General features: G+C 46.8%; 1 protein-coding gene across 3 annotated transcripts in view; it reads right to left on the reverse strand.

The window, feature by feature from the left end:
• TTC28 (tetratricopeptide repeat domain 28) overlaps nucleotides 1-21633 on the reverse strand; it is a 185019-nt gene that overhangs the window by 6882 nt on the left and 156504 nt on the right. For all 3 annotated transcript variants that reach the window (XM_082325233.1, XM_082325234.1, XM_082325235.1), the window contains 7 exons: nucleotides 20766-20906; nucleotides 12533-12677; nucleotides 8040-8219; nucleotides 5626-6346; nucleotides 3960-4084; nucleotides 2689-2920; nucleotides 2170-2246 (listed from right to left, as the gene is read on the reverse strand). In XM_082325233.1, coding sequence (XP_082181359.1) covers nucleotides 2170-2246; nucleotides 2689-2920; nucleotides 3960-4084; nucleotides 5626-6346; nucleotides 8040-8219; nucleotides 12533-12677; nucleotides 20766-20906 — 1621 coding nt within the window. The remainder of the gene's footprint in view (nucleotides 1-2169; nucleotides 2247-2688; nucleotides 2921-3959; nucleotides 4085-5625; nucleotides 6347-8039; nucleotides 8220-12532; nucleotides 12678-20765; nucleotides 20907-21633) is intronic.

Below are 21633 nucleotides of genomic sequence, written 5' to 3' on the forward strand. Positions count from 1 at the left end.
CAGTGCATGTAATACTCACCATTCCCACCATATTTTTAACAGCCTTCGGGCAGCGGATAACAAGAAAGGAAAAGAGAAGAGAAGAGAAAAGAAAGAACACAGGTTATTCTGTGCTACAAAATACCTGTGATAGGGAACCCTGCAGTGACATATCCACATGCAAACCAGCATCCTGACTGCAAGATGCTCTATCCAGAGAAAGAAGGGAGCAACGGAAATGGCTTGAGCTGTGAATCAGGAGTCCAACAGCGTGGGAACAGGCAGCTGGAATCTGGGAGTGCCCAGCTCATTACAATCAACTCAGACACTTAGCAGGCAGATACTCAGGCCAACCCACATTCTGGCAAAAGGCTGAACATAAAACAAGTCCTTCTCTTGTTTTCTCTGCAATACATTATTGGCACTTAATGCAGTCAGCAATCCCTAACTTTTCCTAGCACGTGTGGTAGTACTGAAGTTCTCTCTTTTGTGGTTCCTGCCTTCTGTTTTGCACTAAAAATAAGCATTTTTTAGCCAGAGCAAAAGATCAGGCTCCCTGCCTTGCTGCTTCACTAATGCCAAGAGCACCTGCTCCCTTATGACGCCTATCACCCATACAGGAAAGACAGTAAGCAACACCCACTGACTGAACTGTCAGTCATTACGCTCCAGTTTTTAACAAAGTCTTCTCTCCTTCGGGACACGCAGAGCCTTAGCTGCTCACTCACTGAACTGCTGAGAGGAAGGAGGGGAAAAAAGCAAGTAACCACAGAGGAAGGGAGAGCTAAGTTGAAAAACCCTAACTTGTAACTGGATAGACCCTTGTGCAAAAGGAAATTCTGCCTGGGGTTTGGGCTATAGAAGAACATTTGCTAAAACAATGCAATATCCCTGCCAATATTTACTGCATGGGGCAGCTGAGGAAATGGTGAGTGCATCTCTTGTTAGTTGTGTACTGCCACCTGAATATTTTTCCTTGGGTAATTTAATTATCTGAGGCAAGAAGATAATCGTGAAGTAATCTCATGGACACTGTGACACATTCTGATCTATTGGAATGTTGTCTTTACTCATCACATCCCTTCTACTCTGGGCCTCCCTCTGGTGGCAATGAGGAAAAAGTAACCCTGTTATTCAACCACAGAAGTCTCAGGCACTGACAAAAGAGCCAAGGCAAGAAAGCAAAACGCCATAAAGGACAAGCCATTAGAAATATCCCATGCACTACCGAAGATCATAACAAGAAACTCCTTCCTTGAAGCAGACTCAGTCTAATGGATAGACAAAGCAGGCTTCTTAGTGGGTAACGGCAAAGCTGGGGCTGTTATTTTGCATTTTGTGCAGAGAGACTCGACATGACAGAATGAAGGGGAGCCCTCTGAAGCTACGCAGAGATAATCCCAGCTACCCACCACGGTACTTCCCACTTTTGCATGGGGAAAGCAGAAAAGTAAGTGAGCTATATGCCCATTCACTATGTTCAGTGTGTTTATTTACTAAAGCAGGCAAATAATCAAGATAAACCTCACTAGAGAAGCAATCAGGACAGTTAAGAAACATGTAATGGAAAGCCAGCCAGGCTGGTGGCACAGAGAAAGGTTAGGTTATGCTAGGCATGCTAGAAAGACTGGGGGGAGAGAGGAATGTGAAGGAGACTGGGGGGAGCAAGGAGGAGTCCCATAGCCACAGGTGGCACCGCCTTTCTCTTAAAGACTGTGAACTCTTTCAGCAGAGCTGTGAGCATGCACACCAGGAGAAGCATAGGCTCAGTAAGTTTTCTGACAGACCTTGCATTGTCCAACGTCAACCATACCTTGGGACTTTGGTAATTACAGTGGACAAAGACCAGCCAACATGGGTGCTAGACAGGATGGCTAAATAGCAATCAGTGGTTCTGCCGCTCATTTCCCATATTTTGCTTCCCCCTCACTGCAGTAGGTATCGTATTTGCACTTCTGTCACTGAATGGGGTGACCCAAGGCCATGCAGCCCAGTAACATACCTATATTTTTCTCTTCTGGACACACTTCCGTTCACACAAACAGGCAAGTTTATAATTTCAACCCTGAAGCCTCCTAGCAAGCTCTGGGTTGATAAACCAGGGCATGAACCATTCTGTGCATTTCTGAATTTACTGACCTGAGAAGAACCATTTAGAAACTGGTACTGAAGGAAAAACTCCCAACTCACCCTGTTGATAAGCTGTTCTCCCGTTTCTGAAGCTGTGATAAGCTTACAAAGTGCCTGAAGTGCAGGGTTAGGCAAACCTGAAAAACATCAGCAGAAACAGGGATTGTTCAGTATCTGTTTCTTGACTGCTAGAAATGCAACAACCTGAACAGAACACAAACTCAGCTAGTTCCTAAAACCTCTCCCCCACATCACTGAACAGTTCTGGAAGCAGCAGCAATTTCCAGAAAGTAAAACGTTTTCCCACTTTGCATCTGATTATACATTTCCTGACTGAGAGCTGGGAGAAAGAAATAGTCACGTCATGCTTCTCAGATACTGGACCCAGTAGTAAATGATTCCTATCTATGACAAAATTTTCTTAAACATTTACTTCTAGCACCTCTACCCTGTTAAATACTTTTATATCACTGATGGGAAACATCACCATTTTACAGGCTTGCATCAAAGAAAGGCAAGGAAAGGCTGATATCTGCTTGGACAGATGAGGACAGAGCTCGTAGCTGGCCTGCTTCTTACCCAGGAGGGACTGTATGGTGGTGCTGCACTGCTGTAGCCGGTCGCCAGGGTCAGAGGTTGGGAAGAACACTGCTGCCGGGAGACCACTGGCTGGAGGGTCCAACCGAAATCCTACTGCAGTGAGTAGTGCCTGCCAGCCTGGAATGCCACCAACTTTATTCTCCACGCTTTGTTGGGAGGTATACATGGAGTTGTGCTGCCCATTCTGGATTCGCTGCAATGATTTCTCCACCTTTGGGGAAAATACAGCATTAGCTTATTTTGTAAGAGATCTTTACTAACCACTTCTTTTTACACAGTGAAGAGGCAGGAACAGCAGGTTGCGAGACAGCGAGCCCAAGGTTTACCCTGGCCCATCTTACATAGAAGGATGTTAGTGCCCTTGAGAATAGAGGCTCCAGTAACTCAGCACTCACAGCTGTAAAATCACTGTGATGTCAATATTCTCTGGGATGCTGGGGAAAGTAATGCCACAGGAAACTAAGTACCAGTTTGATTGTGATAGTTTCCTATAAGCCTGGCAGCTGCATTTCTCCCCAAAAGATGACTCACATTCAGGTTCCAGTCTCTCGCGTACACTGCTTATTACCAGGCAAGAGTCTGCAGTTATATGGTAAACACTAAAGAAGGATGTATGTCCACAAAACCCAGCAACTGGGATGACTAGCAATATTCACAGGTTTCCATCATCCTATGGATACTCCATACTCCTGTGGGACCACAGTATTAAAAGTCACGAGAGATTATTCTAGCCATCTGGCAGTTCGGCTTCAGTCCTGCTGCTCCCCACAAAAGGCTACTGCTACACATGGGGATGAAAGTGCCTCTTATCTTCCAAGTACGCAAAGAGACAGCAGTCACTGTGCTTTGCATCTCCGCGACTGCAATGTTCATAGCTATTCTCTTGTAGAAACAATTAACCCCAATGATTATCTCATTTGTAAAGTAGAGACTCAACTCCAAAGATAAGGGAAGATTTTATAACAACACAATGTAAGACTTCGCTTACTTTGCCTCTATTTGCTCTGGACACTCCATCAGGTGTCCCAGTCTTTTCACACTGACCCAGAGATTTCACAAGAGACTACCTGGTCGTAAGGGAGAAAGGTTGAAGGTATATATTCAGGTGTGAGTGGCTACACATCAGGGTGTTTCTCTTCCCATTCATCATTTACAGATGCACACCCACAGGTAAAATCATCTCACAACCACATGGGCTGCAATGCCCCTCCCTGTGCCTGCTGGCTGTAGTAGTGTTTCCTTTCTCTTACCAGATGTAGCAGGACACGCAGAGCATCTCGTGCCCTTTCAGGGTGCTGCAGAATCTCAGTCAGGGCCTGTCCTACTAGTGAAGAAGGGCTGTTCAGCTTCATATCACTCCCAATAAGCATGAAGCCTGCAGGATTCAGAATAAGCGATGGTTAATCTCCTTCCATTATAGAAAAATGTTCAAAACAGAGGCAGATACCCTCTCCCCTCTCAGACTAATGGAATGATGGTTTACTGCGCCTTGCAGAGTGATATTCTTTTCCCAGAGCAGCTGCCCACTCCCTGCCTGGTCCCATAGACTGAACTTCCAGAAAGCTTCTAGATGCTTCTTACTGTCCTCCTCTATTAAATCAACAGTGTTTTCCTGTTCAAGCAAGCGGAAAAACACTGTATTGCAGCTAAACTTGTCCTAGCATGCTGCATGTATCCTTTACATGAGTAAAGGATATCCGTGACACCATCAAGAGTTAAAGGTGAAAGTCAGGGGTTGTGTGTAATGAACTTGCTTACATATGACAGAAGGGGCAGTACTAAGACAGCCTGAGTAGCTGGAAGCCTCTACTGGGTGGTGATGCCAAGCACCCACGTCCACACTCAATCTTTTTTGGCCTAGGAAGCAGTCCCCCTTTTTTTTTTTTATGCTCTTTCCTTTGAGACAGAAAAATCCTGGAAGGAAAATAAAATACAAACTGAACTGAGGACTGTAACCTAAACTCAGCTCCCATCTGGTATTGTCTAAATCATGTCCTAACACTGGACTCAACAAGCCTGAAATCACTGTCAGACTAACTCCAAGTGCTCATTTTAACAAGCTCTAGTGAGTTTCCCGCTCCTCCAGCTACGTACAATTTACATCAGAGCCATACTCGCAACAGCTTCCTCATCTAAAAAAGACGGTACTGCTGCCTGTGCAAAAAAATCCATTTGGCAAATATCTGCAGCTTTCAAAAACCAGGACTTGCGTCGGGGAAAAAAAATGCAGGTTATTTGTACATATCCCTGTAACAACACTGTTGAACTCCAAGACTTCATCTTTCTGAATCTCAACTCACTCATCTGATTGAGAGGCAGCAACCACCAGCACCAGAGCTTACACTGCTGAGAAATTTCCAGTGGAAGCAAGGGAAACCTCTCTCCTAAAAGGACCAAAGGAGTAAGCCCTACAAGGTTTATGTCACAGAAATCACAGCTACTGGTTGCTGCTGCAACTTCCAGAAGTACTACTCTTGCCTCCTTGTTAGAGTTTCACTCAATTCTCAGGGAGAAGGTTCTGTAAATTTGCTCCAGCTAACTCCATCCCAAGTACACAGGAACCTTGACCCTACAGATTTCAAACATAGGGAAGGAGTTATTGTATTGCACATTATTTCTTTTCAGTTATGAAACTATTGTGAGGCAACACATTTCACCTCACAATTGTTCTAAATTATATCAAATTCATAACCCACTTACTATACACAGTGAAATACTGATGTTTTCCATGACACTGACATTCAACCACACTCAGTTGAATCAGGGTTTGAAACACAGGGGCTGAATTCTGGGAGAGCACAGGTCACATGCTACTCCCAACTACCTGCTAGCACCGCTCCTTGCTTAACTCAAACAATTTGGCATAAGAGCGCTTCCTAGAAACCCTGTCTTGTTTGTCAAAAAGCAGATTCTTACCTGCCCAGTTGGACGGATGGCAGAACTGCTTGCTGCTCTGTACAGTTTTCATCGCTTCTCCAAGGGCTGCACTGGCTTTCATCCCATTTAAGAGGGAGGAATAGAGGGCATGCACAAACATTTTGGAAGCAGCCACAGGAACAGGCCAGAGTGACACTAGGACACACTGAGCCCCAGCAGCCAGGAATGCTCTTGTCAAGCCAATGACTCCATCAGCAGTGACTTTGCTGCTGGATTCTTGGTAAGAGCCAAGAACCACTAGTTTGACAGGAAGCCGCAGATCCAGGACATCAGCTGCTGTAAGCAGAAACTCCTGAAGAGGAGGGCAGTCTGAGATGCTCTCCACATCACTGGCATCATCCTGCATCCGAAGGGATTCTGGGATTGTGTACGGGTTCCCAAAAGAACTCTTGCTGCTGGCTGGATTGCTGTCAGTGTTGGGTGTCAGGACCAAAGCAGCCAGTTTCCAGGAGACATGGGTTGCAAAATGGACACATTCTGCCTGAGTGAGGGCACTCATGACCCTCTCTTTTGTTGCTGCACTGCCAACTAAGGGTTGGCAGCCAAGTAACTCAGACACCATATATGCTTCCTCTTCTGCAGAGGGCATAGGTCCCCATAGCCACCTGTCCATAACTGCTGAAGGGAGCTTGGGATTTCCTATAACGGCTGCCATTGAGGTAGAACTGGAGTAAGCAGGAGTATTCTTCCTCACATGGGACTACAGAGAAAAAGAGAAAGAGAAAATGGGGTTCAAAGATCTGTTTGTTAAGGTGCTGGTAATAAAATATCCTGTCTCTTTGGCTCTAAACAGAAGTCCAGTTGTCATAATTACAAAAAAACCTTTGTGTTTCTTTAGTTTCTTCCATTTAACTGGAACATCTCCACTTAAATCCAGTCAGGATTTATATCCTCATGTCTTGGGTCAACAGATAGGTAAGAATAGAAAGCAACAGACTTAGCCCAGGGTCCCTTTGAGGGTTGTAGCAGATCTAAAAGCATGAGGAAGATTCCCAGCCTCCCACCTTATAGGAAGCCTACTTGTAATCCCTCACTCACTGGTTTCTCACACCTGTATTTCAAGGATCAGTATCATCACTGCCAGTGGCACGGTGCTGCATGCAACTGACTACTGGGGCCTGATACTGATCAGAAAAGCCTCATCCCCACATCAGTAATGCTGACAAGGTTCAGACCCTTTTGCTGTTCCAGTGACTGTGTTTAACCCAGTGCAAGCCAAGACACGCAGCAGAACACTGCTCCGCAAGAGCAGATGTGACTTAGGGCATTCTCCCTGGAGACCTGGGCCTTAGAAATGCTGATGCCAAACATCAGCATGAAGATACTTCTGCAGGATTCGCCTGTGGTATTTGCTTTACCTTATAGCTTCAGTGTCATGAAACTTTAGTGGCCTTCTCCACACAGAAAGCTAAAATGTTGGTAAACATACCAGGAACAGGTATGGGACAGTATAGGACAGTCAGCTTGCCAAGGAAGCTCAGTATTGATCACAAACACCTACATTTCTGCAGTCTGCCATGTAGTTCCACACCCCAGGATACACTATCCTTTAGATGAGGATATCCAAATGATGCATTCCCCTTGGCCTTCCTGGCATGCCTGGGGCTGTGATTTTGTGCTGCGGGAACAACATCAGAATCTACTTCACAGCTCTGGTGCTCAACATGCTGTCCTGGTTTCAGCTGGGACAGAGTTAATTTTCTTCTTAGTAGCTGGTATAGCGCTGTGTTTTGGATTTAGTATGAGAATAATGTTGATAACACACTGATGTTTGAGTTGTTGCTAAGTAGTGCTCACACCAGTCAAGGACTTTTCAGCTTCCCATGCTCTGCCCGGTGCACAAGGGGCTGGGAGGGGGCACAGCCAGGACGGCTGACCCAGACCGGCCAAAGGGCTATTCCATACCATATGGCGTCATGCTCAGTATATAAACTGGGGCGAGCTGGCCGGGGGGGAAGCGATCGCTGCTCAGGAACGGGCTGGGCATCATCGGTGGGCGGTGAGCAATTGTGTCGTGTATCACTTGCTTTATTATTGTATTATATTATTATTATTATTACTACTACTACTATTCTATTTCATTTTACTTCAATTATTAAACTGTTCTTATCTCAACCCACGAGTTTTTCTGACTTTCACCCTTCCAATTCTCTCCCCCACCCCACCGGGGGGGAGTGAGCGAGCGGCTGTGTGGTGCATAGTTGCTGGCTGGGGTTAAACCACGACACATGCTCATCAGAACTGGGAGTGCCTTGGGAAGGTGGTACGCTCGTGGTTTCTATTCTTCTGTCTGGCCCAGCAGGACAGAGCTGCTGCTATTCTAGCATGTATAGGAACCTGCAGCCCACAAGAGAGGTGCTATGAGAGAGAGGTTTTATAAGGTGATGTCAGACCTTGGAGCTGGAATTCAGTGACTGGATGGATGGCACTGCAATGAGGCTGAAGCGCTCATAGAGGTACTCATTGGAGGAACTGCCCTTCAGGAGAGCAAAAGGAATGAGGTACAATTCTCCCTCCAGAACCAGTATCAGCTGGCGGTGGCGGCCAACAGGCCCACTGGAATGCATCAAACCCTGAAAAGAAGAGAGAGAGAAACAGTTTGGCCCTTTCACTCCACCAGTGCCCCAGCCTGCACTTTCCAAGCATCAGGCTCTAGTCTGACCCCACGTCAGGTTTGGAAATATCCACATCAGAATTACGCTCCATGTGAACACAGATGCGGCTACAGGTGAACACACATTGGCACTGGACAGATCTATGCAGCTGGACTGTTGCTCACCTGTGCACAAACAATCCCATTGGGATGAACGAGTCTTGAGCGCACTGACATGCTGTACAGATCTCTGTCGTCACACCCAGCCTCGGCAAGCACGCTGGGGCCCAGCCTCACCACAGTACAGCAACTCCTGGTGCTGCGGCGTATATCTTTGTTAACCCCAACCACTTATGTCTTGTCAATGTTATCACCTTATCCTTTGAAAGAGAATATTCTTTCTGATATTGAATTTCAAAATAGGAATTTCCTATATAAAAGCAAATGATCTACAGATTGTGTATATGACCTGCACTTCAAGACACTTGATGCTGTAATCAACCCAGAGTCACAAACAGGTTTAAACAGAAAGTTATCGTATGGATGGAGAAGGGAGGCAGAGACATTAATACATAGGGAACACACAGCTGGGCACAAAAAGTGGCAACTGCTCCTGGTCTCATGTAACTGTGGGAATTTCACTCTTATTTATCTAGTGTATCATAAAAATAATTAGTTATCACGCCAGGAAAGAGTAAGTTCAAAGCACTGAAATTTGCTCCAGCTTAAACACTTGCAGCACACACAAAAAAAGTCTAAAGGACTCTCATGCAAAACAGCAGTAAATTTCTAAGCAATTCTACACCTTTAAGTTAGGAGTAGCAGCCATAGCTTGGCCTAGCACATAAACCCTTCATCTGAAGATGAAACTTTTAGCACAAGCTTGGATGAGACCAAGTTGTTAACTTGACATAGTTTTGGAGATAACCAGTCCAACTAGTGTTGTTCTGTTTCTGTCTAGACTGCTTGATGCTCTCAAAGGCAAGCTAACTTTGCAGCGTTCACTGCAGGATGGAGACAAGGATGTAGTATGCAGGACTAGATCCTTGTCTCTAGATTCTCAATTCTTTTGAGAATTTTCATTTTAAGCCATTTTAATTGCCGTCAGATGTAGCAAACATCTGTTTTGACAAGGGAAAAACAGTTACTCAGGCTGCTCAGAAAATGAAGACAAAACTGCCTGTCTCATTCCAAGTGGATTTCTGAACTCGCTTCCAATGCCTCCAAACATTACCTCTTCCTGATGCAAATTCTGGGGCTTCAATAGAACAGCAGTGAAGGAAGTGTATTTTTCAAACACATGGCTTACATTTCATAAATAATAATCACCAAAACCTCTGAGGTGCTAGCTAGATACGTTTTTATTGGAAGAAATAACATCCACGTTCTACCTCTTTTATTTATCAAACATCACTCCCTTTAACATCCCTGCTTTACGGCATGCTTATTCCAGTTGAGTCCCCATTTAACAGGGGAGAGAAGAATCTTCCTTCTTTCACTGCCAAAAGTGAACTACTACTATGAAATGCCTAATGGAAACACAGAGTTTTGAAACAAGAGAGGTGCAAAAGTAATGTCAGAAAATCCTGAAGTACAGATATGTCAGTTAGAAAAGAAAGGGATATTGTGAATTTTGAGGGTCAATATTAGTACTTGTGTGAAGTTTTATATATATAGAGCTTAGACAAACGCACCCTGGTTCTAACACACAGTTCTTCCTCTCCACCTTGCTCAGGGTCTGTCTGGAGCAGGCTTCCAGATTGCACTGTGATGCACTGACAGCTGACGATTAATTTGAAATACACTGACCCCATCTCGCTAGCAATCAAAGAATAACGGGAATTTGCAGTCAGTCTCAAGCTTTAGTTCTTAGGCAGCAGCAAAGATGAATGAACATTACTAAAGAAATAGAAAAATCAGTCCGTCGGTTTCCTCCAAAGGGAGCCTGGAGTGAGTCAGAAATACCAAAAAACAGGTCAGCTATGGAGGAGAATGTCGAACAGTAGAAAGCTGAAGACAGTGAGGTGCTTTTAAAGGCTTCTTGCCATTTGAAGTGGGAACAAAACTGCTGAAGGATAACAAAATTTTCATTTAAAAGGAGTTAAAACCAGCTGCTGACCTCTTGCTGTTTCTCCTGTCCTCCTTACAGCTCTGGAGCTCACCCTGCCCCACAGACTGGAGACGGAGATGCAGGGCAGTCGCTGACACACAGCAGCCTCAGGAGCCTTCCTGCAAACCACCTCTGCTGCGTCCTGACACGCTGTTTACAAGCCCAGCAGCCCTGAGGGAGGCCTGCCCAGCACTCACTGCCGGGGGTGAACCAGCACGTGTGTTCTGCAGCTGAATTCACCAGCCTCCACTCCGCCGTGCCTCTTTCTGCAGAGCCCAAGCTGACAAGCAGCAGCTTCCCACCAGGGCAGTTGATGCTTTCCAGAAATGTTTTGGGGTTTTTTGTTTGTTTGTTTGTTTCTTTTTTTAATACATATTCCATTTTATTTACTGCTCCAGGGGCTTTAGCTGTCAGCAACACAATCAGAGGATCTGAGCCATAGTGATATGTGCCCACCAGAATTTTTAATTTGTATGTAAAACCCCTAGAGTTTAATATTTTTTTTTTTCCACAATGGCTGTATGTGTATTACAAAAACAGAAATAAAAACATGAGGATCATTTGTGTTTCATATGTCTCCAAGAACTAATTTTAAGGTGAGTTCTAACAAAAAAGAATCTCTTCAGTGAGAAAAAGGAGAAAAGCATGAACTGCCAAGCACAGGAACATGTGCTCTACTTCACAGCAACAATACCGGCTACACTGGTCATTTGTCACGAAGGTGGAGAAGTCTCTGGTCCATCACTTGTGGGGAGCATGGCTGTGCAGGGTTAGGCCTGCTGACAGCTGCTGGCTTGGATGGATCCCTCACTTGCAGCTAGTGTCTCTATAACTGGACGTTTGCGTTATGTGGGGCTGCCAAACCACATGCAAGACCCAAACTGCATCTTCTTACAAAGTGGCTAGTAAAGACCCTCTATCTGCTAATACTGCACTCTCTGAAAGTCCTGCCAAGCCCTCCAGTACCTTCCTGGAGCCAACTTTGGGCTTCAGACACCCAAACCTGCCAAGCAGTGTCCAACCAGGTGAAGCTTTCTCAAGAATGTTGTTGAAGATGACAGAGAAATCCTGTAAGCATGGCTGACCTCCTTGCCCTGCAAAAAGGATGCACGTGCTGCCCCTGGAGCAGAAGGCCCTGCTCTCCAAGATTCACGGCATGACGGCAGGCTGGCAGGCTGACAGAGCTAACAAAGGCTCAGGCTCACAAAGGTCATGCCTCCGCAACAGAGGCGACTTCTGCAGACAAGATTAAAGCATCCAAAGAGCCTTAACATAACCCAAGGTAGATCTGGTTTTCCCTCTCACATGATAGAACTGTGACATTTCGATCTGTTTGTTCAGCTGGATACAAATTGAGAAAAGACTAATTCTTGACTGAGTGACTTTACCTCTTCTAGCTAGAGATATCGCATGACAGAGACAGGACTTTTTAATTTATCCTGCCATTGCTCTGTAAGACTGGAGCCAGGGGCTGCACTGCCGCTCCTGGCCTGCCACACAGGCCGGCAGGACACTGCGCCATGCAGCTTCCCTTTGCTTCTGCATTCACCCTGTGATCACCAGCATGGGACAACGCTGGGGTCTCCACCCTCCACCCTCGTGCTGGCAGGTGCGCGCTGGTGCAGCACCACCATGTGCAGAGCAGGGCCCTGAATGGATCGAGAGCTAGGACACCAGCAGTGAACCAAGTGGGCTGCCGAGTGCCAGACCAGCCCCAGCAGCAGCTTCCACCTGCTGCTGCTGACACCTGCCAGGAGCACATCCTTGGAAAAGCATCAGCCCCTGGGATGGAGAGAGAGCAAGGCCCAGCTTGTCTGGTGGCAGTGGGAGGCGCAGGGTGGGCCAGTGGTGCTGCCGGGCTCCCAGTACTGCTTTTTCTATCTCCCTGACTTATTTGTCCCTAGATAGAGCTGCTGAGTTTGCCAATCAGTATTAGTGAATGAAGGATACACCTCCTGCTTAGGTTCACCAAAAGCATTATACTTCGGCAGCTTACTGGAAGTGGTATCAACAGCAACATCGCTTGTTTCCACCTCCCAACACACCTAGTCTCACCATCTGGGAAGACCAAGTGAAAACCACCATGCTTCAGATACAATCCCCAAGCTGCCTATTCTTGCTTTCCCACATTGACAGGGAATTTGGTAAGTGAATCTCTACATTTGTCAGCACCAAAGGCTTACTCCTTCCATAGGTCCTATCAATAAGTCGTAGAGTGCACGGAGTGGGGGTTTGGTGAAGGAAGTCTGCCTCCTTTGAAGAGATGATGTTCCATCCTTAACAGGAGACATGGTACTGCTGAACAGACTGGTCATGCTCTGACAGCTCCTGTGGGCAAAAGGCAAGTGACAGATTAGTTGCAGAAATCTGAGGTCCACTACAGGTTGCCCTGACTTCATAACATTGATGATGAGCCAGTCCCTGTCCATGCAGAGGACTCTGTTCTGTGAGATGCTTCATGGCAGAGCTTTATTCTCCCATTCAGCTTCACACCACAATGAACAATGACATTAATGGCAGGGTGAACCAGTTGCAGACAGCATATTACATTGCTATGGAGTTTCTCTACAAACTCAAGTGCCTGAAGTGCTGTTCACAGTTTTTACTGCATACCTATGTACAGTGGTTGTGTGCAGGCAAACATGAAACCCATTAACAATTGACTACAATCACAAGAAGATTTGCACTTGGGTTTTGCACCAACTGATCTAGCATGGTACCAAAAGGAAATAAAACAACACACAAACAACAAGACCTGAAAATTATGCCTGCGCTTGCTGCCACTCCTCTGAACAGCTCCATGAAGTTTGATGCGAGAGCTGACCTGGAGCCCATTTCTGATATCCTCACAGAGCTCTGCATGTGCTCTCCTGGCATCACCAGCCACCAAACGCCATCACTCTGAGGAGACTGAGATGGCACGGCTACCAAAAGTTATTGCCCCGTTGAGGAAATGATGTTGCCCGATTCTGGTCTCACTAATCCAGCAGCTGTGCTCCCCAGAAAGGTTATCCTTGGCTTGGTGCCATGAACAACCATTTTATGTGAAAAGGACAACTTTCCAGAAAGTTTTAACAGGCGGGCCTTGAAGAAAAGGCAGGGAGGGAAATAAGACATTGAACAGTAATGGTAGTGCAAGGTCTGAAGTGTAACCAGAATCACCACTGGGGCTGTCCAGTAATGAACACAACAATCTCAAGCATAAAAGGCCACCCATAAGGCAAAATATGCCCCATTGTCCTCAAGGTGCCAAATGCATTCGATGGAGGGTTCCATGAAATCCTAGTCCAGATGATACTCTGATGCTGCTGCACAGAGAAGCCCTCCCTCCGTTCTTGGTCCCTATGAAGCACAGCACTGTTTTGCCTCTCAGACACCTTCCAATGCTGTGTGCCTTTGCCAATTTACACAAGAAAGCAGCTATAGCTTCCTGATTCATGACCAAACTCACACGCTTTGTCAGACACTAGTCTGCAATGTCCTTTTTTTAAGAATGTTTACTCATAAGAAATACCGTGTCTCTGTTGCTGATTTTTACCTCTTGCCTGGATCAATTCTTGGCTATCAACACAGAAAAGAAATAAGAATAGAAAATATTTGCACATCCAGGAAATCAAAAGAAAACTCAGCATCCAACAGATATGTTAATCAATAAAATATATTAATAGTTGATTGCATATTTGCTCTAGGCATATATATTCGTATGTATGCGTATACATATATGCCTACACCAAATATATACATACACACACAGGCACAGTATCTCTTCATACCACCAGGTTAAGCCAAAATGCAGGAAAAGACAAGGAGAGCAAAAACATTGCACTCAAGTGCACTCCTTCTACCACTGACAAACCACAGGCCTCAGACATACCCCTGACCTCTTCTGACACATACCAACAGACAGATTCAGAAAATTTCTCTCTCGTCTCTCTTTCTCTTCTCAATTGCTGCAACCAGTCTCCAGACCCAGCTCACATCATGTCTAAAACCTACTCTCTAAAGAAATAACAATGCTACCACCCATGCTGCCCACTAACAAGGAATTTACATCTCATGCACCAATAGGAATAATTTAAGAATGCAAATGGAAGCCTGGTATCCAACTACCCATGCTCTCCGATGCAGAGATTCTGGTGAAAGTATGAGTACGCTGCTGCTACTCAGAGCTGCTGAGAACTTGACTAGGTGGCTTGCGCAATACCAAGTTCATGGCAGGATCACCACGGACACAGCGCTGTCTGCTCCCCTCTGGACCCCTCTGCCTAGCTTCACTGCAGCAGCTGACTGAGCCAAGCACACTTTGCAGTGCTCAGTTGTTTCCATACTTTATATAGCACTGATTTTAAAATCAGATCAGAAAATAAAAACTGTGCTTTCCCAATCTCACGCATTTCTAGTGCCCTGAATCCTGCGCTCAAAGCACATCCCTCTAGGATATCCTGCCTGACATACCAGTCTAGAAGGGTGGGGATACCCCACTGCTTATCTAGGAACCAGGGAGCATGTAGAGCTTTAGCCCAAGCCCAACAGCCCTGACCTTCCCAAGAAGGAGCTGTTTGCCAGCAGGTGGCACTCGCCAGCCTCACCTTCTGCATTAAGCGATTTTTAACACAGTAATTTATTGCAGGGAATAGGGGCTTGATTACTCTAATCAGCAGAGCCTCCTTCATCTTGGTTTCGCAGCCAAGCAGCTCTAGATTTATTCCTTCGCCACTCAGATTGCTTTTTATTAGAACAAAACCAAGGGAGTACCATAAATCTTTCACATCTCTTGCCTGTGTGTTCGTCTACACAAAGAAGAGAGAAAAATCCATAGGGGGAGGATGGACAGAGATCTTTTGTAGCAGGCAGAGCAGATGCGGAGCCCTGGCCAGCCCACTCCCTTTCCTCCCAGATCAGTGCAAACAAACGGCTCTCCAGGTGGCTTGTCAGGCATCTGAGTCCAGGTGATTTCAATGTGACAAGAGGGAGACTTTTTGAATCTTTTGGCCAAATGCCCCTTCTACAGAGCACCAGTGCTGGCTTCTGGGATGGTGCACTGATCATTTCTGCCTTGCTTTTGCAATGTAGCGCGGTCCCTGATATCTGGAACAGTAAAATCTCTCATTTGGAAGCCTCTGCAAAGACTTCACAGTGCTGATTATTTATAATCCTTCGTATAAGGCAGCCTGATGTGCAGCAAGCAGAGGAAACGGCACAAACTGGGACTCCGGTCTGCCTGCATACATCAGCATTAACTCTGCTTCCGCCCTTTGTCTTGGAGATGCAAGAACAAAGCAATGATCCCATGACAGCCTCAGGGAACAGGGGAGAAAGCCCCTGTCATGCAAACCTTGAGCTCAGACTGATTTGGCCTTCTACCAGCCTTGGCTCTGCTTGCAGAGGATGAATGTGGCTGGGCCTGGGCAGAAAGGAGGGGTTCATACTGCAATCAGCACAGAGCTGCTCTTGCCTTGGCACTCGCTAGGACTCTGGACAAGTCAAATACTACTCATGACCAAGCACAGCCATTCTGGAGGGCTGGGAGTCAGACTTACTGCTGCAGTGGTCTGACAGCCTCAGGACAATGGATATCCAGCAGGCCTGTCACTCTGCAAGCCTTCCTCAAAAAGACCCCTCCTAGAGATGGAGCCCCAAATCCACATTCAGGGCCTTGACACACTCACAATACCAAGCTGTGGGAAGCTCCAGAAAACATTCAGATATGAGCTCCCTGAGGATGCTTTCAAGGATCCGCAATTATCTCCAGAACCCACCAGTGGTTGCACAAAACCCACAGACCACCCAGCACTCTCTGCTTGTGTGGTCTGTACTTGGGCAGCTACAGCGCTGTGCCCCGTATGGTAGAAAACCAGACAGATAAGAGACTCTCCAGCCGCTGCTCTCCTATCTGCCTTCCAAAGACCTCACTTTGTCCTGGGCCAGCCAGCACCCCTGGTACACCCCTATCCCTCTGCTCCGGAGGGGGTCAGCTGCTTGGTTCTCCAGGGCAAGCTGTCAGGCCCCTGAGGGCATTAATAGGCTTTCATGACCAGCCTGAACTGGGGCCTTCACCAACATGCCCTGCCCACAGGTCCAGGAACTCCATTTAAGCTGGGGCCAGGGCCTTTGGTCTCTGCTTCAGCTACGCTGCAGGTATGCTTGTCTCCAGCTCCATCACAGCCCTGCCTGTGCCTGCCCATGAAGCCTGCTGATCCAGAGCCTGACCTGCTGACTCACATCCCCTCAGACCTGCCCCCTCCCGATGGAGCTGCACAGCCATCAGCGGGCTGTGCCTGACCCCAGTTACCACCACCAGATCTCATCCTAACTTGTACACTTACACACCTGGCTTGACCTGAGGCCTGCCTCATCACCAGGCACTTGCCTGATGATCTGGACTCTTGGCTGACTCTGGCTGCCATCCCCAGGTCTGCTGTGCTCACTTCACTGGGTACTGTGGGACAGGCTCCTGCTGGTGTGGCCCCTGCCCGCAGGCTCTGCTGCTGCACCTGGCTCCCCACCCATTAGGGAGCAGCTGGTCCTCGCTGTGCGATGACATGAGCACAGCCTACAGGGCCAAAATCAACACAAAGACAGGGTTCCCACCAAGAGGAGCTATACTCAGACATCACACGATGGTCACCAGGATGAAACCCTGAGCAAAAAGAGATGAAATACTATCTTGGTGATAGACATGTTTTTACTGCTGCTGAGGCTCCATGTGAATTGTAACCACCTTCTGCTAGATTCCTCTGGCTGGATTCATAGAGACTTTACTCTTACTGGGGCACTGAGCTTGCTCTGGAAATCTCCAACTATGCTTGACTGGCCAACTTGACTGGCCATGGGCCCTGAGCATGCTGACTCTGCTGGAAAAAAACAAGCTCTTTGCAACCGTGAGTGGAGCCGGGAGATAGCAATGACCCTGGCAGAAGTGAATTCGCATCTCAAGTTATATTGCTCCTTACCTTCCAATTTGCCTTTCACAAATTCTCACCATGCTGCATTGCAAAAATTGCCCTCAAGGAAGTATATTTTACCCTTTGAGCAGCATCAGGGCTGATTCTCATGTTTTCTGCAGGTACACGGAAGGAGGACAAACTGTATCTCCATGATGGTGGAGAGGCCAAAGAAAAGGTGGGGGAGCTATATTCAGATACAGGTAGTGATCAAGTCCCTTGCTGGAACAGAAGACGACTAGCAAGAAGGAAATCACATTTTAATCTGGAAACCCAAAGAAAGTCTAAAAGCCCTAAGGAGCAGAGAAAACAGAAGCTGCATAAGACATGAGCAACTGGAATTATCTTGGGGGCTGTATCAGTGGCATCCACAGCTTAGATAGCCACTGCCCAGTACCGAGATCACTGCAGTGTCCCTTCAGTGCTTCTTTCTCCTCCAAAGTCCCTTTCTTCTCAGAAGGTCCTTAAGTTAACTGCCAAACCCCCACATATTTGCTTTTCTAAGCAGATCTGCCAAAAAATCATACTATTCTCTGCTTAAAAGCCAGGTTACCTGATGACAGCAGCCAGAGGGCAACTGTCCCAAACCAAGGGCTTCCCTTCAGTCACCCGCTTGTTGCCAGACATGGAGACTGGATGGCTCCAAACAGTCCCAGCATCTCCAGGGCCTCATTTTCTAACATGGGACCTTAACAGCATGTGCAATTCCTGTGCGTGAGGGAACTTGAGCTGGCCCCAAGCCATGCAAACTCTCTTGAGGATCTCCAACATTCAACCACAAGATGTGAACATGCATTTGGGCCCCACACGAGGAATGCAGGGCCTGCCTTGGCAGTAAGGAAGACAAGCTCTCAAGTCTCAGCTCCAAGCAGGCCCTACTCCTCTTTGTCCCCTGCAGTGCAGAAGCCAAAGCAAACAGACGCCATACCTTCAATCACTACTTGTGAGCCACAATTTCACAATTCTCTGAAGCACTACAGCAGCAACAATCCACTCAGCATTGACCTACAACTACACAAACTCACTCCAGTACTAGCTGGCAGAAAAGCCATTGCACAGAGGAGGTGAGCTGGAGTCTGGAGCTGCAAGACCACAGCTTGTGCTCTTGCTGACCATTCAATTCTGTTGCTTAACCAAAGTCTAAGAGCTCACAGTTCCTTGTTAGAGCTCTAGGTCAGTGCACAGAAATACTGCCTGCTCCCATTTTACTTCTTAGTCTGCTCTCTTCCACGCAGATTTTCACCTGCTTCCTTCCTGAAGCTTCAGGGCTCTTGCAAGGATGTCTCCTTGTTGTCCCAAGCTCAGTGTGCTGCATGCCATGAGCCACACCACTCTCTACACAGCTTAATTATGAAGAACCACACAGTACAGAAAGAGGCCAGCTAATGCTTTCTACAGTGCCCTTCTAGACTCTGTAGCCTCCAGTTTGATCATCTATGGGACTGGAGCAGATGTTAAGTACAGGAGGTATTCAAAAGCTTGGGCAGGATCACAGCATCTACTCTGAATTCAGGGTGCAGCAAGCCAGGTGCAAAACAGATGTGGCAGCATCAGCTCTGCTACTAGAGCACCCTGGCATGCCCCCATCTGCAGGCAAAAGGTGGGCAGGCAGGCCATACAGCAGTGTCTTCTCATTCTCTTCATCTCATTGCTCATGGTGAGAACATCAAAGACATGGCTGCTTCTAGTGCTCCTCCTGATACTCTTGTGAGGGTGCTTTTAATTAAGTGCCCAAGTTGCCCCATCCCTGAGCTCCTCCTAAAAGCTGTGAACTAGTTACCTGACAAGGCACCTGAGGTAAGCTCCTAGATGTGGGTTCAAGGTAATGCACTTGGCTCCTATGGAGCAGGAAGACATAGATGCTGCATGGCTGGCCTCTGCAGTGTCCCTGAGGATTAGCATGCCCTGGAGCAGAATCTGATCATATTTTCCCATGTAATCAGAGGGGCATTCTCCTGTCCTTCCAAGCCTGATGAACTGGCAAAATATGTCAGCGATCCTGGGGATCTGCCTGTTTGATCCCAAACTAGCAAGTACTCATAGTTTATCATCAATGCAGCGGCTTGAACAGATACGCATGTGGATTCTGGAAAGAAAAACCAGCCAGTTGTTGGTGCCAACAGGCAGCTCCCAGTTTCATAGGGATGCTGTTACAGCTCACAAGCTCCAGCGATGGCTCACAACACTGCAGGCTGATTGCATTTTCTTTTCCAGCTGAGAAAGGCCTGGGGCATCCTGTGCTCACAATCCATGCTGGAGCACTGATCTAGCCAGGAACCCTGGGTTGCGTCATGCAGCCCCTCTCCACCAGGGCATGGTAACACTGGAAAAATTCTGTCTTCAATTTTTGTTTCGAATGCTTGGCCTAATCAGCACAGTAATGTGAAAGACTGAGACCTGATCAAGTTGTAAGAGGCAGAAAATGAGTGGAGACTGTGCTGCTAGTGCTCTGGAAATGTAGTATATTCCCAGCTAATTAGTACAACAGTTGAGATCAACAGAAACAAGTATTTCCATAATAAGTGTGTAGCAGAGAGCTCCAAGGTCCACACCTCACAGACAGAAGGGACAAAACAGAGTCCCCCTGTTCAGATAGTCAAAAACAGCGCTTGGCCAGGAGAAGAGCAAATTCAAAATGGCTGCCTCTCAGGACAGAGTTATCAGTTAACCATTACTGACCAGTCCTTGCTGGCTATCACCTTAAGCTATCAAATTCACCTAGAAACGCAATGAAGATGCTACCTCCCTATATCTCCCAAACCAAGCTGCCGAGTTTTTAAGTAAATACATAGTCCTATCTAGGTCTCTGCCTGTGCCTTGGGGTCCTCCCTCCCACAAGAGGCACAACGATGCTTTCAGTTCTTGTCCTGCCCCCTTCCTACTGAAAATTTTTATTTCTAAAGAAGGAAGCAACAGGACCCCATGCCCTTCCGGGACCTGGCAGGGCTTCTTTGTCCCTCGCATCCAACACCTGAGTCTGTCAAACAAGACCAACGCCTAACAGGCCACCTATCTGTGGAAGGCCACCAGGCACTCAAAGCTCCCAGGCTGGGTGCACATGCAACACTAGGAGGTAATGAATTCTCAATCCCATCAGGAGCAAGATGCAGAGCTCTCCTGAGGGAGGGAGAAATTCTCACTGCACCACATGAACACAAAAGGACAGAAGGGACATGCCTATGGGCCCCTTGGCTCAGAAGGGGAGAGTGCTGCACAGTACTAACATATGGACCTTACTCCTAAGAGAGATGCTTAATGTTCCCTGTACATCCACGCTCTGAAGAACGGATGGTTACTGCAACTGTAAAGGACAGTATCAGTTTGCTTCTCTGTGCCCCCACAACTTGGGGCAACAGGGAGACCACGAGCAATGGCATCAGCTGCACCCTCAACATGCAATTTAGAGACAAGCCCATCATTAAAACACCTCATTGTGCTTGCTGATCCCCACAGTGCAGTGCTGTATTCTCACCTGTTCAAGAGGTTGTTCCTGCTGACCATCCTCAGGAAGCCAGTTGGATCAGTCATTGAGTTCAGCTTGTTATTCATCTCCTCAAACTGTTGGTCCATGATATCCCCAGCTTCACTCTCAGTCTCACTACTGGCACAGGCTCTGCAGAGGGGAACAGCAGGGTGAAGGAGTCGTTGATGCAAGACAGAGCAACAGCTTTGTGATAAATGCTTGGACAGTTTGAGAGAAAATGATTTTCAGACACCACCTCAAGCAAATGCTAAAGCCAAATTTTCCCTGGATTGCATCACCTCCTCCTGTTAGGCATACAAGAGAGTAACAACCCCATCCCCTCCTCTTCTCCTAGGCATTCTTCAAGGTTTAAACAGTGGCACACACTGATGGAAGTACAGGACCCAGATTCCCATGCACTGCAGGTATGGACGACTTCTGAAGCTGTAGCACAACACAGAAAAGCTGAGGTCTGCAGGAAACACCAACCCAGCCCTTGATTTGTCTAAGAACATGTGTTAGTGGATCCTCTTCAGATTTCCACAATAACAACTCCAAGCTCTGTATGCTTCCTTCACTGGCGAAGTGCAACATAAAAAGGGAGCTGTGTTGCTGCTCCTGTTATACAAACAGGGAAAGCACAGAGAAAAAAAATTTACTCTACCAATGCCACTAGGGCAGCAGCAACACAGAGAGAAATAGGCCCCAAATTTCTAAATTTTCCATCTCCTGACATTAATATCTAAATTATCATCTCAGTGTAGATTTTTCTGTCAAATTGCTCTTAGCATTTTCTCTTCTTTCTAAAAGCAGAAGGCAAACACAACCATTGTATGTGCATTTCTAACACCCACCTCTTGAATCTAATAAATAATTT

Source organism: Platalea leucorodia, assembly GCF_965183815.1.
Source record: "Platalea leucorodia genome assembly, chromosome: 12".
Taxonomy (NCBI): domain Eukaryota; kingdom Metazoa; phylum Chordata; class Aves; order Pelecaniformes; family Threskiornithidae; genus Platalea; species Platalea leucorodia.